The 21909-nt window shown below is 45.9% G+C and overlaps 1 protein-coding gene across 2 annotated transcripts in view; it reads right to left on the bottom strand.

Annotated features, from left to right (window-relative positions):
• DEAF1 (DEAF1 transcription factor) overlaps positions 1–21909 on the bottom strand; it is a 45737-nt gene that overhangs the window by 5113 nt on the left and 18715 nt on the right. The window contains exons 9-11 of one of the 2 annotated variants that reach the window (XM_077287804.1): positions 10880–11094; positions 7796–7858; positions 652–738 (exon numbers count right to left, since the gene is read on the bottom strand). In XM_077287804.1, coding sequence (XP_077143919.1) covers positions 652–738; positions 7796–7858; positions 10880–11094 — 365 coding nt within the window. Of the gene's footprint in view, positions 1–651; positions 742–7795; positions 7859–10879; positions 11095–21909 lie in introns of both variants that reach the window. The other variant, XM_077287803.1, reaches the window with a different exon arrangement.

Below are 21909 nucleotides of genomic sequence, written 5' to 3' on the forward strand. Positions count from 1 at the left end.
TTGTGCTTATTTTATTTCCACTGCTCCCCTGAATATTCTTTCTTTTTGTATCTGCCATAAATTTCCAGATCTATGGACCTTTTTATTTAGTGCTAATATTTATACTCTTTACCAAAGGAGGCATGACTCCCAGGGTGATTACATAGAACAGCCTAAAGAAACGCCCCTGAGGATCCTGTGAGCCACCCCCTCTTTGTAAAGACCATAAAAACTAGCACTAAATAAAAAGGTCCATCTCTCTGGAACCGTACGGTGGACGTAAAAGAAACGAATAACTTAATACTTAGGAAAGCAGCACAAAAAGAATAGGAGAAAAAAATGGCCACTTTGGACCTGGCGACAGGTTCTCTTTAAAATAGCTGATCAGCATGGGGCCAAGGGTTGGACCCACATCAATCTAGTACTGATCTTCTACCTATCTTGCATCCATTTAAAAAAAATTGAAAAATCTCATTAGTCTCACATATGTCATTGCCTCATGAAGGGGGCATCACGACACCTTGTTCTTCTTGGGCTGTACACTATTAGCACATTATGCACTTTTCTCATCAGTCGGGCTCTTATGGGACTGTTCAGATGTGGTCTGGGTAAAACACATCTCAGCTTGTCCAGTAAAAAGGCTCTTACAGACATACTTGAGAAACTTCTTACCTTACGCTGGCAGAAGATGGAGCAGTAATTGACTTTGTGGCAGCCAGTGCATTCATTAAGAGCTTCTCTGCCGCAATTTACACAGGACTGCTGAACACAGAGCAAAGTAGTGTTAGAAACTTAATGTCACCTTCTTAGAAGAATGAATTCAGTAGCATTGTTAGAGCAGGTCATAAAATATAATGGAATACATGTGTAATCCAGGTAACAAAGTCAGTGATTATAAGGCCGGTGCATTAGGCAGCATTAACACCTACCCTAATTTCCCGTATGGTTCTCCTGTAACGATAGAGGAGAGCGTAAAGCTCACCATACACATTAGAGGAACCTTAGCCAAACACTCCAGTCCTGGCAGGACCAGATGACCATATAACAAGGTGTATGTGGAACTACTGACTCACCAAACAGCAGATGTTGGGGAACATAACGATCGGGCAGATGGTTTTCAACTGCCCCATCCTTTTGTTTACAAAATAATAAGCCATCACCAGAGGTGCTAGCATTGTCAAACTCTTGTCCTCTTAGGCTACTTTCACACTAGCGTCGTACGACACACGTCGCAATGCGACGTGCCGACGCATGCTGTGAAAAAAAACACAACGGGGGCAGCGGACGCAGTTTTACAACGCATCCCCTGCCCCATTGTGATGTCCGGGGAGGCGGGGGCGCAGTTCCGGCGGACACGACGCACCAAAAAATGCTACATGTAGCGTTTTTTTGTGCTGACGGTCCGACGCAACACGACGGTTGCGACGTGTGGCAATCCGTCGCAATGCGTCGCTAATGCAAGTGTATGGAGAAAAAACGCATCCTGCAAGCAATTTTGCAGGATGCGTTTTTTTTCCAAAACGACGCATTGCGACGTGCGTCGTATGACGCTAGTGTGAAAGTAGCCTTACTGAAAACATGCAAGCTCAACAGTGCCGAGTGTGAATGTATGTGAGGTCCTCAGGGGAGATAGTGATCGGCTGAACAAATGTTTGGCTAGCGGCTATGTAATGAATATGACCAGCTTTAGCTTAGAAGTATGATCAAGAGGTGATCTTCAGAAACTAAATGTTTCCACTAATAAAGTCAATCACAAGGGCAACAAGAAATTAAGCACAAATTCCTAAGGGTAAAACCAGAATAAGCATCTAAGGCTAGTTTCACACTAGCGTTTTGAGGATCTGCGGAGGGCTGCGGACTTCCTCCGTGAAGCCCCGCCCTCATCTGCTAGCTCCGCCTACTTCTGCATGCGGCCTGCGTACCTATCTTTAGCATTAGGTACGCAGGTCGTGCAGCTGTATGCGGATGCTTCCGCATGCGTCGTTTTGACGATGTGGAAAAAAAAAACATTGCTACAAGCTGCGTCCTACGCTGGTCGCCGCATCGTCAAAACGACGCATGCGGAACCATCCGCATACAGCGGCACGACCTGCGTACCTAATGTTAAAGATAGGTACGCCGGCCGCATGCAGAAGTAGGCGGAGCTAGCGGCGGAGGTGCGGCCGAGGGCGGGGCTTCACGGAGGAAGTCCACAGCCCTCTGCAGCTCCTCAAAACGCTAGTGTGAAACTAGCCTTAACGTACATTTACAAACCAATCCCCACCATTGTGGCTAATGGCCACTATGGGGCTAAAGAGCGCAACCATTGGACACCAAAGGTCGGCACAGTTTATGAGTGAGTGTTGAGCTGTGCCACCTGTTTTCATCCTAAAAAAAAATGCACATTTTGGAAACAAAAGTGACCGAAAATATCAACAAATCTGTTTCGCCTACATATTTCACTACTGCATTATCCCAGCTGTGAAATATAACGTCATAAAAATGCACTTGGGATAAAACATGAACTTGATTGTAAGGAAATAATGCAAGAAAATTGAATTTTTAGATGTCATGAGTTGTCACTTTACTGCATCTCTGTACTGTTCAGTAGTGCATCTGAAGCCTTTTGGAACTAGTCAGATACTTCAGACATCAATGGAAATGTAGCAAATTTGAGAGCAAAAAAATATAAAATATAGGACTTGGCATGCTCCAGAAGAAGAAACATTAAAAACTTTACACTCCTCCTGTCAGAGGCCTCTCACCCACTCAAACCAGTTTTCCTGTCCTGTTTTGCACTGATGAGTGGTAAACACCCCGAAACACGTTTTGGCAAATGGAGTTTCTGATTTGGTTTTTTATCCTAAGTCACATTACATAGTTACATAGTTACATAGTTATTAAGGTTGAAGGAAGACTTTAAGTCCATTTAGTTCAACCCATAGCCTAGCATGCCCTAACATGTTGATCCAGGGGAAGGCAAAAAAAACCCATGTGGTAAGAGTAAGCTCCATCATGGGGAAAAAAATTCCTTCCCGACCCCACATACGGCAATCAGACTAGTTCCCTGGATCAACGCCTTATCAAGGAATCTAATATATATACCCTGTAATATTATACTTTTCCAGAAAGGTATCCAGTCCCCTCTTAAATTTAAGTAATGAATCACTCATTACAACATCATACGGCAGAGAGTTCCATAGTCTCACTGCTCTTACAGTAAAGAATCCGCGTCTGTTATTATGCTTAAACCTTCTTTCCTCCAGACGTAGAGGATGCCCCCTTGTCCCTGTCACCGGTCTATGATTAAAAAGATCATCAGAAAGGTCTTTGTACTGTCCCCTCATATATTTATACATTAACATAAGATCACCCCTTAGTCTTCGTTTTTCCAAACTAAATAGCCCCAAGTGTAATAACCTATCTTGGTATTGCAGACCCCCAGTCCTCTAATAACCTTGGTCGCTCTTCTCTGCACCCGCTCCAGTTCAGCTATGTCTTTCTTATACACCGGAGACCAGAACTGTGCACAGTATTCTAAGTGTGGTCGAACTAGTGACTTGTATAGAGGTAAAATTATGTTCTCCTCATGAGCATCTATGCCTCTTTTAATGCATCCCATTATTTTATTTGCCTTTGTAGCAGCTGCCTGACACTGGCCACTGAATATGAGTTTGTCATCCACCCATACACCCAGGTCTTTTTCATTGACGGTTTTGCCCAGAGTTTTAGAATTAAGCACATAGTTATACATCTTATTACTTCTACCCAAGTGCATGACCTTACATTTATCCCCATTAAAGCTCATTTGCCATTTATCAGCCCAAGCTTCTAGTTTGCATAAATCAGCCTGTAATATAAAATTGTCCTCCCCTGTATTGATTACCCTGCAGAGTTTAGTGTCATCTGCAAATATTGAAATTCTACTCTGAATGCCCCCTACAAGGTCATTAATAAATATGTTAAAAAGAAGAGGGCCCAATACTGACCCCTGTGGTACCCCACTACTAACCGTGACCCAGTCTGAGTGTGCTCCATTAATAACCACCCTTTGTTTCCTATCCCTGAGCCAACTCTCAACCCACTTGCACATATTTTCCCCTATCCCCATTATTCTCATTTTATGTATCAACCTTTTGTGTGGCACCGTATCAAAAGCTTTTGAAAAGTCCATATACACTACATCTACTGGGTTCCCTTGGTCCAGACCGGAACTTACCTCTTCATAGAAGCTGATCAAATTAGTCTGACATGATCAGTCCCTAGTAAACCCGTGCTGATACTGGGTCATGAGGTTATTCCTCTTCAGATACTCCAGTATAGCATCCCTTAGAAAGCCCTCCAGGATTTTACCCACAGTAGAGGTTAAACTTACTGGCCTATAATTACCGAGTTCAGTTTTTGTCCCCTTTTTGAATATTGGCACCACATTTGCTATACGCCAGTCCTGTGGTACAGACCCTGTTATTATGGACTCTTTAAAGATTAAAAATAATGGTCTATCAATGACTGTACTTAATTCCTGCAGTACTCGGGGGTGGATCCCATCCGGGCCCGGAGATTTGTCAATTTTAGTGATTTTTAGACGCCGCCGTACTTCCTGCTGGGTTAAGCAGGTAACATTAAATTGGGAATTATTATCACTAGTCATATTGGCTGTCATGGGATTTTCTTTTGTAAATACTGATGAAAAAAAGTCATTTAGCATATTGGCTTTTTCCTCATCCTCATCCACCATTTCACCCAGACTATTTTTAAGGGGGCCAACACCGTCATTTTTTAGTTTCTTACTATTTACTATTTACTATTTACGTGGTCCTTTAGGGTACCGTCACACAGTGCCATTTTGATCGCTACGACGGCACGATCCGTGACGTCGCAGCGATCGTATGATTATCGCTCCAGCGTCGTAGACTGCGGTCACACGGTGCAATCACGGCGCTGGAGCGATGCCGAAGTCCCCGGGTAACCAGGGTAAACATCGGGTTACTAAGCGCAAGGCCACGCTTAGTAACCCGATGTTTACCCTGGTTACCAGCGTAAACGTAAAAAAAACAAACAGTACATACTCACATTCCGGTGTCTGTCCCCCGGCGTTCTGCTTCTCTGCACTGTGTAAGCACAGCGGCCGGAAAGCAGAGCGGTGACGTCAGACGTCACCACTGTGCTCGCTTTCTGGCTGGCCGGCGCTCACAGTGCAGAGAAGCTGAGACGCCGGAGGACAGACACCGGAATGTGAGTATGTACTGTTTGTTTTTTTTACGTTTACGCTGGTAACCAGGGTAAACATCGGGTTACTAAGCGCAGCCCCGCGCTTAGTTACCCGATGTTTACCCTGGTTACAAGCGAACACATCGCTGGATCGCTGTCACACACAACGATCCAGCGATGTCAGCGGGTGATCAAGCGACGAAAGAAAGTTCCATACGATCTGCTACGACGTACGATTCTCAGCAGGGTCCCTGATCGCTGCTGCGTGTCAGACACTGCGATATCGTATGGATATCGCTGGAACGTCACGAATCGTACCGTCGTAGCGATCAAAGTGTGACTGTGTGACGGTACCCTTAGTCAAATCGATATTGACTTCTAGGATTTCTACTTCCAATATTGGCTTTTGCTGGTGGGGTTTTGTGTTGACACACTTTACAAAGTACTATTAACCCTTTTAAAGAGCACTTCCAATGAGATACTAGGCTTCCTACACTGGCAAAGTTACTCCTGTGGAGGTGCAGCGGGTGTAAAAAAAATTAAGAGATAAGAATGATCTTCTAACCTGACACTAAAGGTACCTTCACACGAAGCGACGCTGCAGCGATAGCGACAACGATGCCGATCGCTGCAGCGTCGCTGTTTGATCGCTGGAGAGCTGTCACACAGACCGCTCTCCAGCGACCAACGATGCCGAGGTCCCCGGGTAACCAGGGTAAACATCGGGTTGCTAAGCGCAGGGCCGCGCTTAGTAACCCGATGTTTACCCTGGTTACCAGCGTAAAAGTAAAAAAACCAAACAGCACATACTTACATGCGTCCCCCAGCGTCTGCTTCCTGACACTGACTGAGCTCCGGCCCTAACAGCAGAGCGGTGACGTCACCGCTGTGCTTTCACTTTCACTTTAGGTGCCGGCGCTCACTACGTTCACATTAGCGTTAAGCTAATGTGCGTCGGGTTTGCGTCGGCGACGCAGCGGCGACGCATGCGTCATGCGCCCCTATACTTAACATGGGGGACGCATGCGTTTTTTTTTGTTGCGTTGTGCGACACATGCGTCTTTTTTGCCGCAAGCGTCGGACCAAGAAAACGCAACAAGTTGCATTTTTCTTGCGTCCGATTTTCGGCAAAAACCGACGCATGCGTCGCAAAACGCAGCGTTTTTGCGTGCGTTTTGACGCGTTTTTGCGTGCGTTGTGCGTTGCGTCGCCGACGCAACAGCGCACAACGCTAGTGTGAACGTAGCCTAAGTGTCAGGAAGCAGACGCTGGGGGACGCATGTAAGTATGTGCTGTTTGTTTTTTTTACTTTTACGCTGGTAACCAGGGTAAACATCGGGTTACTAAGCGCGGCCCTGCGCTTGGTAACCCGATGTTTACCCTGGTTACCAGTGTAAAACATCGCTGGGTATCGTTGCTTTTGCTTTCAAACACAACGATACACAGCGATCGGACGACCAAATAAAGTTCTGGACTTTATTCAGCGACCAGCGACATCACAGCAGGATCCTGATCGCTGCTGCGTGTCAAACGAAACGATATCGCTAGCCAGGACGCTGCAACGACACGGATCGCTAGCGATGTCGTTTCGTGTGAAGGTACCTTAAGACACACAAAGACTTTGTCCCAACGTGTTTAATCCATTTTTTACAAAATATTATTTATTATATATTATTATATTATTTGGGAGGGTGGTCAAACTTGCTCATTCAAATCAATGGGAAACAACAGGAAACAAACAGCACATGGATACCATCCATGTGTCATTGAGTGTTGTCCATATTTAAGTGTTTAATGGGAAGGAGAAGCTTGAAAAATGTTAAAAAAAATTTTTGCATCTGAGAAAAAGGGATGCGGCACTGATGGTAAAATTAGACCAAAATTGGATCCACCACACGGATGAAAAATATAGATTTTTTTTCTGGACGTCTAAATGAGGCCTAAGTCTTGTTACACTTTTATACTGATGGAAACAAGTGCGGTATACAATACCGAGTGCTGATGACGGTTTTCGACTTATCTCATTATTTTCGTTCTTTTCTATGCGGTTTGTGTGTGGAAGAGAACCAATTAAGCAACAGGAAAGAAATATCCAAAAAGATGATAATTATCCTAGAAAGATGAGAATAACACCTCCGCTTGACGCTATTATAAAACTACGAAGAAGAAATGCAACAGGATGCATTCATTGCAAAGAATCCCGGAGCATGAAGACATTGAGGAATGTGAGGGGATGTGCAGACACGTAACATCAGGGAGGAGAAGAGAGTGTGAAGGAGAGGAAATAAAACTCTTTAAAATAGTGGGAGGTAATGAGATGCAGAGAGAACGTGAGAGGAGGGAGGTGCGACTCTCCGGTGACGGTACATTCATAAATCCGTCACACTTCCAGTGCTTTGTGCTGCCTGTACCTACATTATATATATAGGACACATGAACTCTAAAGAGAGACCCGAGCATTAATATTCAAAAACGTGCGTAATTCTTCAGGAGCGCCACAATTATCACAAGTATAGGTCAGGCAGATATGACAATATGGAACCCAAAGGTCCTGTGAAGAATCACACGTCAGATTGTAATAGTGCACTGCAGAAAAGGCTCGAAATCTAAGGGCACGAGGGCTTACCCGAAGTAAAATCTCATGTTTGCCATCCATGTCCTCTGTCTGTTGGAAAAGATGATTGGAGAACTGCCGGAAAAGAGAAGGTTAATAAGACAAATCTGATGACACCAAGATTTAATCTCTTCCCACCATTTGTCTCTTTTTTTTACTGAAACAAATGTACAAAGCGCAATAGGGTCTTATCCAAGTATATAAGGTTGATCCCAATAGTAATCTGCTCACCTACTTGGGTTGTGTGAGACACAACCACTATCGTTGAATAGTTGTCAGCAGCTGCACCATCCACAGAGGGGTACACAATGTATAAAAAGCCAGGAATCGTGGACTTCAAGTGGTCCCTGATTCACAAACGGATCCGAAGACAAATATAATTTGAAGTGGTTTAATGTCAACTCGTTTCAGAGTCAAATTCTCCTTCTGGTGCAGACTTTTAATACATGTGATCCTTTTTCTACCCACCACTTTGGTTTTGGTGCCTTTGTTTGAATTTGTTATGCATTTAAACCGCATGTATGTAATTTTGCCACTTTCACATGTGGTTGTCCTCAGGAAGGAGGCGGATTTGACTCTGAAACGCGTGGACATTAAACCACTTCAAAATACATTTGTCTTTGCATCCGTTTGTGAATCAACAGCGCACTTGAAGTCCATGATCCATGGCTTTCTATTAGTGATGAGCGAACGTGCTGAGATAAGGTGTTATCCTTCCATGCTCTGGTGCTAACCGAGTGACTTCGGCGTGCTCGAAAAATATGTTTGAGCCCCCGCGGCTGCATGTCTCGCAGCAGATCGACAACCACAACACATGCAGAGATTGTTTGTTAGGTAATACCTGCATGGGTTGCTGCTGTCGAACAGCCACGAGACATGCAGCCGCGGGGGCTCAAACATATTTCTCAAGTACGCAAGTCACTCGGTTAGCACCAGAGCATGGTCGGATAACACCTTATCTCAGCACGTTCACTCATCACTACTTTCTATACATTCTATTTTTTTAGGTGAATCTCACTCCAGTCCCTGCTTGGAGTAAGGTTTCTGGAAGAGTCTTTCAATTTTGAACATTTTTGCGACTTTACAAAACACTTGTAATTTTTGGGGCAGAAAAGTCACACACAAAAAAAGAAAAAAGACAAAAATAAAGAGCATTTTTCATCTTGTGACAAATTCATGAGCCATTTTTTTTAAAAAATTGTAAAATAAAACATTAGTGAATACCAAAAGACAAAAAAAATTTGCAAATGATGAATCGGGCCCTATAGGCTCTGTCTTAGGCTGCATTCACACATCCGTCCATGGTGGGCCGTGGCATTGGGACTAGATTGACAGTCAGCAAACTACGTAATATCAGACACCTAATACTGGCTAAGTAAGGGAAGCTCAGGTCCTGGAAGAAGACTGTATGGGAAACAATCTCTTCAACCACGAAGGATTTAAAGCAGGTTTCAGCCGCAAACGGACCTGTCTGTCCCATAAGAAGATTACAGATTTAATTACAGATCATCTAGCTGACCTGTGTCATAGGCATGGTGAGGGCTGGCCAGTAATGTCACCATGCACACTCTTCTGGATAAGAGGGTTACAACCTCGGCCTCATGCTGACTTTAGAGAAATTTAAAAAAAAAAAAAAAACAGAACATAAGCCCAAGCTCTACTTTTTTCTCTCTCTTATTGATTCTTTTTGCCAGTTGACGGAGCATTCTGGTTTCAGAAAAAGAAAGAAAAAAAGTTTTGGTTTTTTTTTGCTTTTTCAAAAGTTTTGCTCTCTGTATCAGTGTCTCGGTTTTTTTTTTTTCAAGCACTTGGATTGTGTTCATTGAATAGAGCCTTCATTATTAACTTCCGATACATCAGTGCCGATCATGTGATGGTCCTGCAGGGATCTTCACTGTACTTCAGCAAGTTGTGCCCACCACATGAACGAAGTCATCAATGGATTACCGCATCCAAAGCAGTAATATATTGAAATAGAACGTTTATTTGAAAATCAAGTAACTGTTAAAAAAAATAAAATAAAATAGGATTTAAATGCTAAAACTAGAGTACTCCTTTAAAGAGGCCCTGTGACCAGTGTTTGGTCTTATTTTTTTTTCCCACTGCTCCTCTGAATTTTTTTTTTCAAATCCGCCATATGGTTTTAGAGATATGGGCCTTTCTATTGAGTGCTAATACTAATGGTCTTTACTAAGGGGACGTGGCTCACAAGAGGCGTGTCCTTAAGCTGCTCTGCATAGTTATCCTGTGAGCCACGCCCTCTTGGCAAAGACCATAAACATAAGTGCTAAATAAAAAGGCCCTTATCTCTGGAACCATATAGCGGATTAAAAAACAAACAAACCATGGAATACTCAGGGGAGCAGCAGGAATAAAATAATTGCAAACACTGGATTCTTTTGACTTGGTGTTCTGAAGGATAGGTCTATGCTGGTGCATAGTTGTTTCAGTAACCGGACCACCGAGGTTATCAAACCATACCAGATTTTTTTTTTGTTTTTACAAACAGCTTCCAATAGTCTAAAACAATAAAAGGAGCTATACTTTACCAAGCCTTTCTACAATGACTTCTCTGATCGCCGATGTCGCCTAGCTAATGCGGTGCATCGTGTGACCACCATAGTAGTGACCATATCAGATTTGAAAGCATCACTGCTGCAGTCAGTGATTGGCTGCTGTGGTCACATGTCATCGTTGGAAGTCCCGTAAACTGGGATTGGCGACCAGGGAAGCATGAAGAAGGTAAGGGACTAGGAAGGCGAGTATTACTCCTTTCATTACACCATTGTAAAGTATTTTTAAATGTAAGTGGCCAGTGCATCTAAAAAAAAACTTACAAAATGAAGCAACTTTATAATAGCCCTGATTGAAAATATTCCGTTATTTTGCATCTATAGCTCCTAAGACTTGTGTCTCCATGGTTACAGACTACAAACACTGTGTGTAGTCAGGTCTTGGCACCATGTGTAACTCCCCTGCCAATCTGGTCTACTTCCACTCCACTCACCACAGAACTGTCTTCACAGGTGGCAAAAAAAGTTCAGCTCAGATAACATTGGGGTTGTCTTCACATGGAAATCCTAAATCCTGTCCTACCTCCTTCCTCTCCGCGTTGGCGACGGCCTCATTTTTCGCCTGCTCCACATAGGCTTTTAATTGCTGTGCGGTACTGAGCAAAGAATTCACCATCTCTTCCAGATACAGCCAAGGTCTCTGCTGCTCAGATACCTCCAACCCGTTCACCACGCTGGCTGAAGCCTCCTTTGTGGGAGTGCTGGGTGCTAGCGCCAATGCTGGGAGTGAGGACAATACTGCAGGGAAACGACAGACAATGAACACAATGTGGATTCTGTAGTGGTTTAACATGGCAGAATGTACGCCACCAATACTGATCCTAGTATTGCAAAAATTGATTGGATTTGCCGCAAGCCATCTGTACCTGAAAATAGGAAGCGTAAAGCTCTTTTTGATTATTTACATTTGTTACCTTTGCTGCAGTTTTTTGCAATTCTTTCTTTCCAGTTCATTAACGAGAAGTGGCTTTCATTGCCTGCCATGTTACTGCCTTTGTTTCTACAAACTTTCTAGCTCATATTGCTCCCGCCATTCCTCTTTTCTCTCCTCTTTCATGTTCACCTGTGGTCACATTGCTATCACAGAAGTCACCTATTTACATCAGTGCCAATGCTGCTGTGATCACAGGACTGTATAAGCAAATTTCCTGTGCAGACACTTGACGTTCCCTGTTAGGTTAAAATGTTAAAGGAGTTTTCTGAGTATTTGAAAAAAGCTGAAAAAATGTTCTTGAATTGGGGGCCCCATGAGCTTCAAGTGGCAAAATTTGAAGCTCATGAGCCCCAATGCAAAAGCTCCAATGGGGCCCACAATAATAGCAAGTTTTTAATAATAATTGAGCTTTTCACATAGGCCAAATTAACTTTTTGGGCCCCTTAGGTTCCAGGGCCGAGGTGTGATGCACCCATTGTAGTTATGCTCCTGTATACAGTGAGATATAAAGGAGAGCTGTGTTTGCAGGAGAGGCATGCACAGGAGCAGGGAGCTCTGCTGAGTGGAGCCCTGCCCACCCACATGGCAAGCAGCAGTCCAGTGGGCGTGGCTGAATAGAGGGTGTGGCCTTGCTCCACACAGAGAGCGAGACTGCACCCACTGGCCGGGGGTCTGTATAACACATGCATACCAGCTCAGAATCCAGTGAATCCTCGCAGCACTCAGTGCCTGCACTGGGGGAATTCATAAGTCTGCCGTCACACAGAGTGATTGTGGGCTTATCGATTTGGACCAGACAACCCCCTTAAAACACGTTATCACTTAAAGGGAACCTGTCACCACGTTTTTGGAAGATGGGATAAAAATAGCGTTAAATAGGGGCAGAGGTGGGCGTTACATTAGTGTGTGTGTTATGCGTTTATTACCCACCTAAGTTGCCGAAATAACTTTGCAAAGTCTCCGTTTTCGCCTGTCAATCAGGCTGGTCAGGTCACATGGGCGTGGTGTCTTCACCCAGATTTGGCGTAGTTTTCCGTTGGTGGCGTAGTGGTGTGCGCATGCCCAAAGTCCGGAATCCTCTTCCAGGGGATTTAAAATAGCGCGGTGTTCGTTATTGCATTGGTGATCGGTGGGCGCGGCCATCTTCCTTTGGCCGCGCGTGCGCAGAAGCGGCGCTCTGCTGGCCGCGGCTTCAGGAAAATGGCCGCGGGATGCCGCGCGTGCGCAGATGGATATCGCGGCGGCCATTTTCCTGAAGCCGCGGCCAGCAGAGCGCCGCTTCTGCGCACGCGCGGCCAAAGGAAGATGGCCGCGCCCACCGATCACCAATGCAATAACGAACACCGCGCTATTTTAAATCCCCTGGAAGAGGATTCCGGACTTTGGGCATGCGCACACCACTACGCCACCAACGGAAAACTACGCCAAATCTGGGGGAAGACAACGCCCATGCGACCTGACCAGCCTGATTGACAAGCGAAAACGGAGACTTTGCAAAGTTATTTCGGCAACTTAGGTGGGTAATAAACGCATAACACACACACTAATGTAACGCCCACCTCTGCCCCTATTTAACGCTATTTTTATCCCATCTTCCAAAAACGTGGTGACAGGTTCCCTTTAACAATTCATTTAAATTATAAACAAATGATTGAATGGAAAAATGTGCAAAAAAAATCCTCCAAAAAAAGCACTTTTTGTTTTTGTTATCCCACCAGCCAGAGAGGATGTGACCAGAGGAGCAGCTCCGGTTACAGAAGGATTTAAAAAGCATTAGTTCGCATGAAAGGGACTTGTAAAGTAGTGGGAGACCCCTTTAAGGTAGTTGGCGTCCGCCACTATTCCAGTTAATCACCGCTCCACTTTGCTTATATTGTGTCTCCTGGCACACTCAGATCTGCAATACTGCCATAAAGTGCCTTCTGACATACCCAGCTCTGCTACACTGCTGGACCGTTCTTCATAGTCAGTGTGTCTCCTGACATACCCAACTCTGCTACTTCATTTGACTCTGCTACATTGCTACTGTGTGCTTCTTGATATACCCAGCTCTGCTACATTGCTAGCTTAGCTACATTGCTGCAAGGTGCCTTCTGATATACCCAACTCTGCTACATCGCTGGGCTCTGCTACATTTTTACAGTGTGCCTCCTGACGTACCCAACTCTGCTACATTTCTACAATGCGTCTCCTGACATACCAAACTCTGCTACATCGATGGGCTCTGCTACATTTCTACAATGTGCCTCCTGACATACCCAACTCTGCTACATCGCTGGGCTCTACTACATTTCATCAATGCGCCTCCTGACATACACAACTCTGCTACATCGCTGGGCTCTACTACATTTGTACAGTGTGACTCCTGACATACCCAACTCTGCTACATCGTTGTGCTCTGCTACATAGCCCCAGTGTACCTGCTGACATACTCAATTTAGATACCTAGGACTTCTCCGACCCTCTTGCTCTACTCGGCTCTGCTACTGCTCTACCTGTCCACTTGCCATCCAGCCTCTAGTCTCCATAGTTCCAGCTCGACCACCCTGACGTGCCCACGTCATCAGTCCATGCTGCGTTAAAACTGCTCTTCTGGACAAAGGGTTTAGAAGATCCTCTGAATCAAAACAGGATGCCAACGATGATGTGCCATGCCAGCTCAGGAACACATCAGGCAATCAGAGATCTCAGCAGTTAAATCCCATACTTCTGGCGTCACCATCGTTGGCTGCGGATAAACAATTAATGGGGGTGCTGATCTGAATCCAACAAGCGGTGAGTACTGGTAGTTCTTGTCTGCTCCTGTGGACAACCCGTCCAATAGTATTTTTGCTATCTCTGTCTGTAGTGAGCACTGGCAGGGAGGAAGTAAAGGACTGACTTTGCCATATATTAATATGAATGGAGTGAAGGCAATAATCACGTAGAGCACTTTTATGGAATTCTAGATTAGAACCTTGAATTTCCATCACTGCTTTATATGTTACAATGGCACTGATTATATTTTGAGTAACACAGATGCTGCTATCCAATTAGCTGGGAAAAACGACAGATATTGAGGACTTGTACAAACCAAAAATCTCCTGTGTCGCTTAGGTGATTGTTTTCTTCACGCCCAAGTTATATTGCTAACATGCTGGCATTGCATCGTGTTCGTTAGCAGCATACGCTCACAACACTGCATAAATAAGCAACTTTATATATACACGATCTTGATTTTACTTTTTTGCATTCCCGAAGCGTAAACAGCGTTTGATCTACAAAATTAAAACATGTAACCAGTCTGAGAGGTTAGGAAACAAGTATTCTCCGTCACCGATACTTTTTATAGACTTAAGGGAAGAAAAAGTCGTTGAAGAAAAAGCAAGATCAGCCGAGGTGACGGAGAGGAAAACTTTTTTCCAGTTGTGTTTCTCCGATATGTTTGATGCCAATTTGCACCTCTGGATTGTACAGCTCCGAGCGCTGCGGAGTATTTATAGCACTGTGAAGTCTCACATCCAAGGTTATGTGCTGCCACCGGCTTTTCAGTTAATGGAAATAGAAGAGAATGGAGACAATATACAAGAAAAACTCAAGACAGAATAATCACATGGCTGCCGACTTTCCCTTCCAATACCGAGTTGAGATCAGACATAAGCGGATCAATTTGCGGGACTCCAGTCCAGGTCAGCGGTACCTGGCGGCTAGAAGGGAGGCTCGCGTGTCTCTTACCTTCCGGCGTCCCCAGCGCAACATTTGAATGTCAGGGCTGGTGCAACGCCATCTGTGCGACGTGACATCGCATCAGCCCTGGCTAATCAAAAGCCGTATCAGGGACACTAAAAGGTAAAAGATTCGAGAGCCTCCCTTCTAGCCGCCAGGTACCACTGACCTGGACCGGAGTCCCGCTAATCGATCTGCTCCTCTCTAGTTGAGACCTTACTGTAACATCTCCGATTCCAAGGTGGCATTGAATGAGGGCACAATAATCTCCGCATTTTACCACTTTACGACAAGCCACATGGAGGCTTAAATGCCTGGAGGATGCTGAGCCTTACCGATCACCCACAAAAACAGCAGAGACATAAAGAAAACCGCTAATAATTTTGCCTGGTGGCGTGAACCGGCCTGGGGTTGTGGCTGAACCCAGGCCGGTGAGCCCATGTCGGGCATTCAGCCAGTGCACAAATTGCCTGTATCAACCCTGCTTATCTTCTGTATTAAATACGACTTGTGCTGTGAATCAACCCTCCATAAGCGCTGTCCCCAAATCTTTGTATTAACCGCTTTTGGGTTAAGTTCTGTGCTGCAGATTAATACCACAGAGGCCGCGTCCTACTTTATAACAAATGACCTTGACATTTCCCTGCCTGATTCTCCCATTCACCCTGTGTCAGAAGATCATAAGAAATGTAAATTTATTGAATCAATGATTCTAGCCACAATGCCATATTGGCATCAACATTGAGCAGTGTGCAATAATTAAGTTTAAGGTTATGTTCACACTTAGGTTTTCTAAAGAGTTTTTTTTGTGGTTGGATCCTCACTAAAATCCTCCTCAAAAACTTTTGGAAAAATCTTCCAATTCAATTATATGGGGAATCCACTTTATTGTTCTGCCTGATTAAAAGGCTGCAAAGAACACTTCAGGTAAAAAAAAAAAACTTCCAAAATCTCAGTAACTAAAACCACATTGGGGTACAGTATGTGCACATGGAGTCCTTTTGCTGAACTTTAGAAACAGAAACTGAAAGTTTTTCAGAAGTCTTGAGATTTGAAGAGTTCAGCAAAAAAACTCAGCAAAAAGTCTCTGGGTGCATATTGCCAGTTTCTGTTCAATTTCTGCTCCAAAAACTCATCTAAAAACTATGTGTCCACATAGCCTCAGAAATAAAAAAAAAAAACTCTTCTAAAAAACTCCCCAAAACAACAGCATTTCCTAATGCAGTTTCTGCCTGAAAAACTCAAGAGTTTTTGAACACAAAAATTCAATGTGAACATAAGTTTTCAAAGGCAAAGCAGCTTCAGGAAAAGGACGGCGGTCTTTTTCCTTGCTGGCAGTTTTGCCATCATTCCTGCAACAGACAGTGGCATCTGTGCTCTACACTTTCATGTATATAAAGAGGTGGGCTTCCTAATGAAACTGACCGAAAAAGAGGGATTTTTGGTACTTACCGTAAAATCTCTTTCTTGGAGCCTTCATTGGGGGACACAGGACAACCATGGGTGTATGATGCTGCTGCTAGGAGGCTGACACTATGCAAAAAAGGAAAAAGGCGTAGCTCCTCCCCGGCAGTATACACCCACCGACAGGCACCAAGCACCTGAGTTAGTGCAAAAAGCAGTAGGAGAAGCGACAGAACTCATAACAGTAAAAGTACCAACTCAACTAGGGTCTCCGGGCCCCAAACACGGTACCAGAACAAACCAGTAGGGAGGGTGCTGTGTCCCCCAATGAAGGCTCCAAGAAAGAGATTTTACGGTAAGTACCAAAAATCCCTCTTTCTTTATCGCTTCATTGGGGGACACAGGACAACCATGGGACGTCCAAAAGCAGTCCCGGAAAAGGGTGGGTAGACAGGAAAAGAGAAAAGGTCTCAGGTCGGCCGGTGTGCGACCGCCGCCTGCAGTACCTTCCTACCAAGACCTGCATCGGACGAGGCTTGGGTATGAACCCGATAGAACCTCGTAAACGCGTGCAAAGACGACCAGGTTGCGGCCTTGCAAACTTGTAAGGCGGAGGCCTGGTGGTGAACAGCCCAAGAAGCTCCGACAGCTCTGGTGGAGTGAGCTCGCACCCCCGGGGGAGGACGTGCCTCATGAACACGGTACGAATCTGAAATTGCCGAGCGAATCCAGTGGGAAATGGGGGATTTAGACGCTTGAAAGCCCTTCTGACGACCTTCAGAAATGACAAGGAGAGAATTGGATTGACGGAAGGGAGCAGTTCTAGAAAGATAGTCCCGAATGGCCCTGACCACGTCAAGCTTGTGAAGAGACTTCTCCAAAGGATGAGCCGGAGAAGGGCAAAATGATGGAAGGACAATGTTTTCGTTGATGTGGAAAGCCGAGACCACCTTGGGAAGGAATTCAGGAACCGGTCGAAGAACGACCTTATCCTGATGAAGAATCAGGAAAGGGGAACGACATGACAGGGCTTCCAACTCGGAGACCCTCCTGATGGATGTAATGGCAATGAGGAAGGCGACCTTCCAAGAGAGAAGGGAAAAGGGCACGTCATGAAGAGGCTCAAAGGGAGCAGCCTGAAGAGCGCCAAGGACCAGGTTAAGGTCCCAAGGTTTCAAGGGAGGACGGAAAGGAGGGGCGATATGCGCAACTCCCTGTAGAAAAGTCCGAACCTGGTGAATGGAGGAAAGGTCACTCTGGAAGAGAATCGACAGAGCGGACACTTGTCCCTTGAGTGTGCTGAGGGATAAGCCCGAATCGAGACCAGACTGGAGGAAACCGAGAAGATCCGGAAGAGAAAAGGACATTGGAAAAACTTCATTGGTTTCGCACCAGCGAAAGAACGCTTTCCAGTACCTATGGTAGATACGGGAAGAAGCCGGTTTTCTGGCTCTGATCATGGTCTGTATGACCTGGGAAGAGAGACCAGAGTTTTTCAAGACTGCGGCCTCAACGGCTATGCCATTAAACTCAGCGACTGAGAACTCTGGTGGTAGAGAGGTCCATGCGAGAGGAGATCTGGCCGATCCGGGAGTCTCCAAGGAGTGTCCACGAGCATGTTTACGAGCTCGGCGTACCACGGCCGCCTTGACCAGTCCGGCGCTATCAGTATGACTGAAATCCTTTCCAACTTGATCTTCTGTACCACCCTTGGAATCAAGGGGAGGGGTGGGAACAGGTAGGGAAACTGAAACTGGGACCATGGAATTACCAGGGCGTCGTGGCCGACGTCAAGAGGATCCCGGGACCTTGCGACAAACTGAGGGACCTTGTGGTTCATCCGGGACGCCATAAGATCGACGTCTGGCGTACCCCAGAGGAGGAAAATTTGATTGAAGACTGCGGGGGGTAGAGAGACCACTCGCCCACTGCTAGGCCCTGGCGACTGAGAAAGTCGGCTGCCCAGTTTTCGACCCCGGGGATATGAACGGCTGATATGGCCAGAACGTGGCGTTCCGCCCACCGAAGAATCTTTGCCACTTCTGCCATTACTTGGCCGCTGCGAGTCCCGCCCTGGTGGTTTAAGTACGCCACGGCCGTGGCGTTGTCCGACTGGATGCGGACGGGAAGATTCGACAGAAGACACTGCCAGCGGATTAACGCAAGGAAGATTGCCCTGATCTCCAGAAGGTTGATGGGAAGGAGAGCTTCCTGGGTGGTCCAACGGCCTTGAGCCGTGTGTTGTCGGAAGACTGCTCCCCACCCGAGAAGGCTGGCATCGGTGGTGATGACCTGCCACTGAAGGGGAAGAAATGATCTTCCTCTCAGGAGAGAGGAGGACAGCGTCCACCAGGTTAGGGACTGACGGACCTGGAGAGGAAGGTGGACGGGACGGTCCAGGGAGTCCAAGGACCTGTTCCAGGTGGATAGGAGGAGTAGTTGGAGGGGGCGGGTGTGGAACTGGGCGAAAGGAACAGCCTCCATGGAGGTCACCATCTTTCCCAAAAAAAGGAAGGGAAGGGTGTGCCCGGGATGTAAAAACCCCTCTGAGTGGAGGAGGAAAAGAGCGCCGAAAAAGGAGGGGTCGTGGCCTATTGGAGGGGGCGTGGCCGGCCGCAGCGGTGAAAGTGAAAGTTAAAACCGGCCGTGACTCTGTGTGAAAGCACTGTACATTTAGACAGGGAAATACTGCTGCGGTGGAGCGGCTGCTGAAGCGCTGGTACCTGCATGTTCCGGTTCCACAGGTAGAGGGAGAGAGGATCGACCAGGGGCCCGATGAGAGAGGGGTCGCTGGAAACAGAATCCTTCGTCCAGAAGACAGCCTCGACCCCAAAACAAGGGGGAGGGTCACCGCTGGTGACCACCGTCTTCCTCTCAGCCCTCTCCGAGGAGAGGGGTGAGGGGGACTGTTTGGCAAGGACCGCCACCATAAAGACCCTGGAGCACCTGGGAGGGTGACAGGGGATAATGTCCTGCCGGCGGTCTGAGAGCTGCGATGCGGACGACACCACACTGCTCGCTCAGCCGCCCTCCTGGGGAGGCAGGGTGAAAGATTGCACCCTGAATCCCTGAATGCTGTATCTGAAAAAGAAAAACCAAAATGTTAATAAAAACAACAAAACCTGTAAAGGAATCAAGATTAGCAGCGGATCTGAAGATCCAGGTCCGCCTCCTACAGAGACTAAGCACAAACTGAGGTGCTTGGTGCCTGTCGGTGGGTGTATACTGCCGGGGAGGAGCTACGCCTTTTTCCTTTTTTGCATAGTGTCAGCCTCCTAGCAGCAGCATACACCCATGGTTGTCCTGTGTCCCCCAATAAAGCGATAAAGAAATGTTACTTACCGTATATACTCGAGTATAAGCCGACCCGAGTATAAGCCGAGACCCCTAATTTTGCCACAAAAAACTGGGAAAACTTAATGACTAGAGTATAAGCCTACGGTGGAAAATGCAGCAGCTACCGGTAAATGTCAAAAGTAAAAATAGATACCAATAAAAGTAAAATTAATTGAGACATCAGTAGGTTAAGTGTTTTTAAATATCCATATTGAATCAGGAGCCCCATGTAATGCTCCATACAGATCGTGATGGCCCCATAAGATGCTCCATATTAAAGTATGCCCCATATAATCCTGCATAAAGGTTAATAATGGCCCCATAAGATGCTTCATAGACACATTTGCCCAATATAGTGCTGCACAAATGTTGATTATGGCCCCATAAGATGCTCCATAAGGATATTTGCCCCATATAGTGCTGCACGAACGTTGATTATGGCCCCATACAGACACTTGCCCCAAATAGTGCTGTACAAATGTTATGGCCCCATATAGTGCTGCACAAACGTTATGGCCCCATATAGTGCTGCACAAACGTTATGGCCCCATATAGTGCTGCACAAACGTTATGGCCCCATATAGTGCTCCACAAATATTATGGCCCCATATAGTGCTCCACAAATGTTATGGCTCCATATAGTGCTCCACAAACGTTATGGCCCCCATATAGTGCTGCACAAACGTTATGGCCCCTATATAGTGCTGCACAAATGTTATGGCCCCCATATAGTGCTGCACAAACGTTATGGCTCCATATAGTGCTGCACAAACGTTATGGTCCCATATAGTGCCGCACAAACGTTATGGCTCCATATAGTGCTGCACAAACGTTATGGTCCCATATAGTGCCGCACAAACGTTATGGCTCCATATAGTGCTACACAAACGTTATGGCCCCCATATAGTGCTGCACAAACGTTATGGCCCCCATATAGTGCTGCACAAACGTTATGGCCCCATAGATGCTCCATACAGACAATTGCCCCATTTGCTGTTGCGGCGATAAAAAAATTAAAAATCACATACTCACCTCTCCGTCGCTCAGGCCCCCGGCACTTTCAATATTCACCTGCTCCTCGTTCCAGCTGCCGCTCCATCTTCAGCAGTGACGCTCAGGTCAGAGAGCAGAGTGGCACTAACCACGTCATCACGCCCTCTGACCTGAGCGTCACTGCTGAAGATGGAGCGGCGCCGGAACGAGGAGCAGGTGAATATCGCGCAGCGCTCCCCCTCCCCGTTATACTCACCTGCTCCTGGCGCTGTGAAGTCCCTGCTTCCCCGCAGCTTCTTCCTGTAGTGAGCTGTCACTGTTACCGCTCATTACAGTAATGAATATGCGGCTCCACCTCTATGGGAGGTGGAGCCGCATATTCATTACTGTAATGAGCGGTACCATGTGACCGCTCACTACAGGAAGCTGCCGGCGCCGGGGAAGCCAGGGACGTGCAGGGACTGCGCCAGGAGCAGGTGAGAATAATTAGACAGCCCCCGCTCCCCCTTCCCTGCCGACCCCTGGGTATGACTCGAGTATAAGCCGAGAGGGGGACTTTCAGCCCATTTTTTTGGGCTGAAAATCTTGGCTTATACTCGAGTATATACGGTATATTAACCTCTTCAAGGTCTCTGAAACGTGAAGAGTTTAAAAGAAGTGACATTTGACTGAACGTATGCGTGGTAGTGTCGTTTTGTCATCACTGTGCATTATGTTAATTTTTTTGCAAAGCATTTATGGTGCTTTTACCGGGGCAAATATGCACAAAAAATACATTGTGTGCACATAGGGTGTGTTTACACTGAGTATTTTTGCTGAGTTTTTGATGTAGAAACTCCAACATTTTGAGTGGAATTTTGAACAGTTTCCATTCCAAAAACTCGGCAAAAAGATTCGGTCTAAACATACCCTTAGGATACATGCACATGGAATTTTTTTTGAGACAGTCAAAAACAACACATTTTCAAGTGGAAACTGCTTCTGGAAACTCCTTTATTCCCTCAAGTAGCTTTATAGCGTTTTTGAAGAATTTTGGAAGAGTTTTTTTTTACCTAAAGTGTGATTTGTCAGCCTTCCGATTGGCCAGGAGACAGTTCAAAGAAGTGACATTCACTTTCATTTCTCCCCCCCCAGAATTTTGCAAACCATAAAATGGAAATTTAAAAAAAAGCTTAAAAGAC

The sequence above is a fragment of the Ranitomeya variabilis genome, chromosome 2 (genome assembly GCF_051348905.1).
Source record: "Ranitomeya variabilis isolate aRanVar5 chromosome 2, aRanVar5.hap1, whole genome shotgun sequence".
Lineage (NCBI taxonomy): Eukaryota > Metazoa > Chordata > Amphibia > Anura > Dendrobatidae > Ranitomeya > Ranitomeya variabilis.